This window comes from Electrona antarctica (genome assembly GCF_951216825.1).
Source record: "Electrona antarctica genome assembly, chromosome: 4".
NCBI lineage: Eukaryota > Metazoa > Chordata > Actinopteri > Myctophiformes > Myctophidae > Electrona > Electrona antarctica.
The window spans coordinates 18,165,349-18,174,083 of record NC_136809.1 but is presented as its reverse complement, the minus strand read 5'-3'; the positions used below and the strand labels follow the sequence as shown (position 1 = coordinate 18,174,083).

The 8,735-nt window shown below is 41.9% G+C and overlaps 1 protein-coding gene across 1 annotated transcript in view; it reads right to left on the bottom strand.

The window, feature by feature from the left end:
• The window catches only part of LOC306921206 (glycine receptor subunit beta-like), a gene marked incomplete at its 5' end in the record, with an annotated part of 29,562 nt that extends 23,544 nt beyond the window's left edge, over positions 1-6,018 (bottom strand). Inside the window, one exon of the mRNA XM_079498317.1 lies at positions 5,919-6,018. Within this exon, the coding sequence (XP_079354443.1) occupies positions 5,919-6,018 (100 nt within the window). The remainder of the gene's footprint in view (positions 1-5,918) is intronic.
• Positions 6,019-8,735: the final 2,717 nt, after the last annotated feature.

Sequence of the window (8,735 nt, the reverse complement as noted above, 5' to 3'; positions counted from 1 at the left end):
TTAAAGGCAACGGCAGGATCTTTCACGGTGAAAACACAGCAATGCACAACGTGCAGGGAAACCAGCACAGCCCACATCCTGTCCATCCATAGAGTGGTTCCTGGATGAATAGTAATGCCCCGATGCATCACGGTGATGGATTACGCCGACCACAGCAACCAGTTCAGCTCTGAGACGTGTTCTATAATCACCAGGCTTTAAGAGGTTTCTACTCAACAATGACTTGCGGGCTTACAGGATAGGAGCTATAAGACCTGGCCATGTTGTAGGATTTTATGCTGACAATAGGAAAAATAATAATAAAATAAATACTGATGGTGTTGGCTTTATCCATTTGATTAAAAGATCTACCAATTTCAAAGGCCCTAAAGCATCTGTACACAAACGCACGCACGCACGCACGCACGCACGCACGCACGCACGCACGCACGCACGCACGCACGCACGCACGCACGCACGCACGCACACACGCACGCACGCACACACGCACGCACGCACGCACGCACGCACGTGTGGCAATTAACCAGCTGTATCCAACAATAAACCAGCTGTATGTGTACTGGGTCATCTAAGCTGCCCTTGAGATGTAGTGGAGTAGAACATTGAAATACTCAAGTGAAGTTTTACAAAATAAAAATCTTTGAAGTACATGTACTTAGTTATACTTTCCACCATGCACTGGCTTAGCCTGGCTAATAAGCCAGACCGAATCAGCCGTTGGCAAAAAAATTGCCTGCCGGCGGATTACGGTCTGGAGAGGCTCAATTGTACGCCCATTTCCTACACCAGAGAACTGGTGTGGCCAATCGGGACACGGTATGCAATATGGGCGGGCTTTGGTACAGTGACGTTCAATGCTTGAGACCTTTGTCTGACAGTAGCTCTGACCAATTGCGTCAAAGAGAAAATGTTTGAACCCGCCCCCCAGGAAACAAGATCCATACACAGCATCTCCAGACTCAAATACCACACGACAGTGTGATTTGAGTCTGGCTTATTAGCCAGGCTAGCACTGGCTTACTTTAAACAGATGGTATCATCAGCCTGGACATTAAAATAACCATTACAGTCAGAGTCATAGTTATCATGCTTGGCCCTTCAGACAGACAGGCCAACCGACACAGCTGTCCTATTATACCTCTGATTTATACAAGCATGCCAGTGTTGCAAACCCGAAATAGCAGATCTAAGCTCACAATGTGATGCGCTGCAATGCACAGTGAGCGTGTGGATCTGTATTTTGTGGCGTGCGACACCCATGCACTACTATTATGACTCAGGAAATACAGCCCCTCTGGCTAGCAGGGCAGAGACATATCCAAAAAATGATGGTCCATGTTCATATCGCTGCAGTCAGGTGGAAACCATATGTCCAAAGGTGTTACCTTTCAGGAAATGGAAGAAAGAAGCTGTGTTCCAATTAGGGATGGAGCTCGATAACCGATACCTGAAACAATCTGATAACAAGCTTATTGAGTACCCGTTATCAATAAGCTTAATTTGGCCTTATCAAGCCCATGCATGACGTCATGTTTAAACAACCAAGACAAGAGACGATCAAGAAATAAATGTAATCATCCATGCTGGCACATACAAGTCTAAAAGTGTATTGATACCTGCCAACTAGCGCTGTCAGGGTAAACAAAATTACACTTTTAAAGTGACGGAACATATATTAACCTTTCTTTAATATTATTTTATTGGTAAAAAGGTCAATTGCCTTCCGTCTGTTAGAAAAGTATCTCTAGTAAAAGATACTGGTTCTGTTCAGAATGTATTGTCTCCCGTCTTTTCACAAAATAATAGAAAATGCTCGATAGTGGGCTCGATAAGAACCTGACTCGATAAGCCTGATCGATAAGGTGCTCGTTATCAATAAATATTAACGAGCTCCATCCCTAGTTCCAATGGATCCAAGGTAGTCACTTAATACTTTTCATTGGCTCAATTTTTCTTTTTTTACTTTTTATAATTTTTATCCCACAATTTTGTAACCCATTTTTCACCCCTGTGTCAATTATCTAATGTGATCCTGGGCTCTACACACCCTCCGCCAACCTAGTCCCCATATATGGGGAGTTTCCCTGGTTGGACGTAGCACGTGGAAGGAACACGTTATTCCAACCAGTTCCTTTCCCCTCCATCAGGCGCCCCGGCTGGCCAGGGGGAGGCAGTTTAGAGACCAGGATTACTGCATGTTCTTTGTGAGGGTACTTACCCTAGGGGACACGGGGAGAACATGCAAACTCCACACAGAAAGGCCCTTTCAATTATTATTTTTTTAAACACAGTGTTGGAAAGTAGCCTAACTGAAGATACGGAAACGTACTTGTCTGTACGTGTATAGTATCAGATGTAGAAGGGCGGGCCTCGAAACGTCCGGAACACATTTGGGGACAAAAGATGCAATTACTGGGGGCGAGAAAAGAAAAAGTAAAGTAATACGTAACTAGTTAATTTTGGCAGGGGGTAAAGTAATAATATAAATATATTTTTAAATAACTATTAACTATTACCGTTTTTAAGTAACTTTTCCAACACTGATAAAACCCACACACACACACACTTTCACTGAAAAGAAATGTTCCAAAATTACAAATGTACAAGCTATACATTTATGGAAGGATGATTGTTATTGCTTAAACATGATGTAACTTTATCATTTAGTGCAGGGGTTCTCAACCAGTGGGTCGCGACCCCCCGGGGGGTTGCCAAATTATTTTGGGGGGTCCCCAAAAAAGAATAATGGAATTTAAGAGTTTATATAGTACACATAGTGCACGCATAAACTTTCCTTAATGATTATATCTGGTTTCAGTATTTATTTATGATGTATTTTCTCTATTATTAAGGTTATTGTAGCAGTCAATTTGTATTGGGGGTTGGGGAGGGGGGGCGGGGCGGGGGGCGCGAGACATGGCCAAAGCATTTCCGGGGGTCCCCAGCCAAAAACGTTGAGAACCCCTGATTTAGTGGGACATAGTATGCTATATAGTTGTTAAAAAAGTTACACATGCACATGTTACACATGCTGCTTTAATTCATGATTACATAGATCATCATACCCTGAAGAAGGCAACCTGCTTGCCAAAACGTTGGTTTAACCCATTTTGGGGCGGGAACCCCTTTTGGTGTTAGCATTACGTTGTGCTTTAGCTATTGAAAAATAGCAGATCTACAAGCTCATAGCGCGCCACCGAGTGGCGCGCTACGAGCTTGTAGGTCTGCTATTTTTGAAAAATCGAAGAACGACTGACATAGAAACATAGCTTTTTCAGAAAACTGTCAGGATGTAGAAGACATTTTTAGAATCTGATCTCAGGTCAGAATGGGTTAAATAGATGAAATGTGGAGATAAGAGGTTTCTGCCGGACGGCAGCAACACTATGACTGATGGGTAATAACACAGGTGTGATCCAGTGGGATTACCTCCTCTTATTGCCGCTGGAGGCGAAATTGTTGAAATCCCAACGGTCTTTCACCTTCGAGGCTGTCTCTATATTGTCCCATATATAATGAAATGTATCGTCGGTGATGGGTGGAAACCTTGTATGTCCAAAACACTGCCCCTTTTTATTATTATTATTAGTTTTTGTTTTGTTTTTTGTTTTGTTTTTATTGTGAAAATAGCCCATCTACGAGCTCACAGCCTCACAACGAGCTTGTAGATCTGCTATTTTCACAACTTCCGTGCGACACTCTTGTATGATGAAGTAGGGCCTTAAAGCTGTACTATATAACCTTTTCTTCTAATCCGGATTTGCAAGAGCTGATATTGTCACTATTAAGCCAATAGAGCCTGCATGCTTGCTTGCTCAGGGCATAAAATATAATCAAATTGTATACGTTATATTGTAACATAATCTACCATATTGTAGCATTTCCCGTCAGTGTGTGTGTTGGTTGGTTGGTCACCCCAGGCAAGTCATCGTGACATCACATGACATCAGCCCCCATATATGGTGCCCAGCCAGGTCATCGTGACATCATGTGACATCATCAGGGATGGATATCCCTGATGATGTCATAGTAAATGCAACCTGTTGTCGCAGTTAAGCCCATACGGCGAGTCTGTCGGACCCACTGTTGTCCAGAACCGCCACAAAAGGACTCTCCCCGGACTCCATATCGCCACAAAAGGCCTCTCCATATTTGGGCATGCCTAACAAATATCTCCATGGGCATACAAAGGGACACAGATGACATCACAAGGCCTCTGCTCGGGCCAGACTCCATACTTGGGCATGCCTAAATACGGGTTCGTCCCACTGACTTCTGACATCATTCTGACATCTGCATAGATAGACTCCATATTCATTCATCACACCCTGTACACTCAGGTCGCTTCTCGCTCTCAGGCGTCTTACTGGTATTAACATACTCTACCATACAAATTGTATTATATTGTATTAACAAACAAATTGTACAAGTTATATTGTATCAACATACTCTACCATACAGAACATTAAAATGTATTCATTCAAAAAAAATAGTTCCAGATTAATTCACAAAAACATGTGAAACTCAGACTCAGAGATACAAGGTTGTCTGCCCGACAACAGCGACCTAGCCTATGGATGAACGGGTGACCTGGGACGGCTTGTATACACACTGAGCACAGACAAAGCTGTGAGCGTGGTGACACACTCTGTATCACCTCCCTCCATCTGCCCTCAGAGCTCATTTATATTTAGTCACACCAGGCACGGACGGGGCTACAAATGAGGTTTCACTCTGCTGTCTCTCCCTGCGCTGGGCTTCCTCCCACAGCAGGCAGAGCAGACTATACGCACTATGACTGTTGAAACGGAACAATGGAGACTGCATGCTAGAACATAGTCTGAACAAGGACAAAATGCCTGAGTTGGATCTGCCTCGATGCAGCAGAACATTCACAGCTCAAAGGTCTCGTAATGTCATGTAATTTTGCTATTATCAGCACAGTGTCAATTCCTTGTGTCCATTGCGTTTATATAATTGTATATTCAAAGAAGTTATTTGATTTGTTGCTTTATTGCGAGTGAGACTGTGAGGTATTTTAAAGGTTTTTCAAAATAGTAAAAATGGCAAATAAGTTTAGGGATAAGGGGTATATTTCCCTTTGTCTTTTGAACACAACATTTAGTTTTACTCCTATTTAGTCATCTGAAATTGTTTAGTCTTAGTCTAGTCTTATAGTCGACTAAATATCTAAATCTTAGTCTTTTAGTCTTATAGCCCTATATCTTGTGCCACCCCTTACCCCTTATCCCTAAACTTATTTTTTACTATTTTAAAACATTCTAAAATAGTTCAAATAGTTCTCAGAGTTACAGACCCATAAGGGTCCATTTGGTTCCAAACTATCATTTAGCTGGGGACGTCCTGGAACTCCCTCAAGGACCCCTGGGGGTCCCCGGACCCCACTTTGGGAACCACTGCACTAGAAGACTGTAGACACACTAGGCTAGACCATGTTGGGACTAATGGAGACTAAAAACACAATGCAGACTGAATAAACAAATATGAAGACTACAGATGGTACTACAGACTAAGGACTACATAACAGGTAACATAGTGAATGCTGCATACTAGATAACAGGTAACAGTGAATAACTAGGGCTGTCACGATTATACATTTAAGTTGAAGGTTAATTGTCACACAATTAATTGCAATTCATAATTGAATTGTGTCTGCTATTTCTGCTATTTTTGAAAAATGCTTGAAAATGTATGGACATTTTTCAACATGCAAACGATTGACGATTATGCAAAATGGTTGTGATTATCTAAAATAATTGTGATTAGGTGATTATGTAATAATTGTGATATGCCTAAAGTAACATCGTGAACTCTACAGACTAGTAGAGTGATATAAGTGCACTACAGCCTAATAAAGTAGTATACGGTTACTCACGATGGACACACAACCTTTTTGCCCTTCTTCCCTTTCCCGTACTTGGCTTCCGTCGGATGCCATTGTGTCCAACAGCACAGCAGCAACAACAGGAACACCGCTGGCTTCCTCGCCGCTTCCATGGTGCCTGTCAGAGAGAGAGAGAGAGAGAGAGAGAGAGAGAGAGAGAGAGAGAGAGAGAGAGAGAGAGAGAGAGAGAGAGAGAGGCAGAGGACATAAACAATAACAATGTCAATATTCAAGCCGGAACGTTGAGCCGGGCGTTTTCCACCTGGTCGAAACTCAATCCCCATTTAGACTTCTCCGTGACCTTGTCAGGACTTCTCTTCGTTTACATTTGGATTCTGGCCAACTGTAGGCTAACTGTTGTCAATGACCTTGAGTCAGAGGAGGGAATAACTATACTGTAGGTACATTGACTCTAGTACTGTATTTAAGTACAGTTTTGCGTTGCATTTACTTTACTCCAGTATTATTAAGGGACCAAGAAGTCTCGAAGGGACTTTGGCCCCTGGTTGTTTTTGCCTTTTTTTTCCTTCTCCTCCTTCTTTTTCTTCCACCAAAAGTAGCAGTTCTGGCTGAACGGTTTTCGTGAAACGCGGGAATCTGGTAGAGGGCCATGCCAAACGGTGACTATGCGAAGACCATGACCATTGGCCAAAGGGTGGCCCTATACAGTAGCACTCAATTGAAAATGCTAACTTTGAACGCGCATAGCTCATGAACCATTTGACCGTTGGCAATGGAACTTTGATACACATATGTGTCTCCTCATGCCGAACAACTTTCATGGTCTGACTTTTGACCTCTGACCTTTAGAACACCTGCCATTTTGAATTATATGAAAAACAGTTAGAATCTATCTCCTCCCAGGATCTTTGATCAAAATTGTTTTCACATGTTCCTTGACTCAGTTCCAAGTATTATTTCCCGTGCACTTTCTCAGTTCCAGGTATTTTCCCGTGCACTTTCTCAGTTCCAAGTATTTTCCCATGTACTTTCTCAGTTCCAAGTATTTTCCTGTTTTAATTAAACATGAACACACTGTAGTAATGGACAATGATCCCATAAACCAGGACACACGATTGTTGTAAAAAACACTGAATGATTTTTCTGTTTACAATGGAACTGATTGTGTCAGTGTAGCTCAGCCAGTAGAGCTCTTGCCTTTGGATCACAAGTTTATGTGTTAAAATCTGGGTACTGACAACTCAGCCTATGAATCATATTTGTACTATTGTTCTTATTGCTTATTGTCTTCTTTCTTGGTCCCGCCTTATTTTTTGGCAACTTTAGCTAGTTACTTTGCAGACTTAGATTGAAGTTGAATACTTGTACTGTAATACTGCCAGTATATTTTTGTTGCCAATGCAATGAATTTGTAATTACTCAAGTCAATTCTGGGCAGACGCTAGGCCAATAATAGGAACAGCAGTCTGAAAGAGAACCCAGGAAATGAGCTTCAATTCCAGCGTAGTGGGTTTGCCCCTTGGTTCAAACAGTCTGTAGAAACCAATGGGGCTGACTGTGCCCATTCTTTTTACGGTCTATGGACTACTATGGTTGTAACCCAGGTCTGTTTCACTGAGATTAGGGTATGTTATAGGGCTTGAGTGGCTACAGTAGGCATATAACACACACACACACGCATGCACGCCACGCACACACGCACGCACGCCACGCACACACGCATGCCACGCCACGCACGCACGCACGCACGCACACACGCACACACGCACGCACGCACGCACACACGCACGCACGCACACACACACACACACACACACACACACACACAGCGAGGTACAGTAGCACCTATATAAACATAGAGGTCATTGTTCATTAGCACACACAGCACCTCCAGGCCGTATAGGCCGTACAGTAAACCACATGTTCATTTGACGAGGGAACAGACTGGCCATCATGCTGCAGGGACTCACTGCACAATTACTTCACCTCAGCGCTGGTCATGGCAGAAGTACTCACATTTTGTACTTGTAGTGAAAGTATAAATACTGCAATATAGAAATATTCAAAATGCACAACGTGCAAAAGTATTGGCATCAAAATGTACTTGAAGTACCAAAAGTAAAAGTGCTCATCGTGCATAATGTGCCATTTCAAGTTTTCTAATGTATAAACATATTTTGAAAATAGGAGTCCTGGAGTTGTGACAGCTTGTAGATCGGATATTTCCAAATGGCCGGAATGTATATAAGACTGATGTGGTTAATGTATGATTTGTAATAATAATCAAAGTATCTAATAACTAAAGTTTTCAAATAATAGTAAAAAAACAAACGAAAGAAAAGTTAAAGTACTCATTATGCAGAATGTCCCATGTCACATGAAAAAAATATATATATATATATTATATATTATATATGGCTGAAGTGCGTATTAACAATAATATTTTAGATGAGATGTAGAGGAGTAGAAGTAAAAGTATTGAAAATTGGAAAAACTAAAGAAAAAAATCCTCAAAAGTGCACCCAAGTAGCCTACAATACTTGAGTGTATGTACTTGGTTACTTTACCCCTCTGCTTCTGTTCTGATAATGGCATTACTTGCTACTCCTCTATGCCGCAGGGTCTCCTGACATTACTTCTACTCTAGGTGACACAAACATGTCCAATGCACAAGTACAAAACCAATCCATCCCATGTGGTGGATTGGTACGTACAGTGAGACAGCACTGACTTTCAACCCTTTTCATATCCAGGTCCATTATTTATTCTGCATTTGAGCAACAGACCACCATTTGATTTAGCCACTCAGACCCAAAGCTAAAGAATATTTTGTTTTCGTTGGAAAATATTTTTCCCACAATTCCATGCT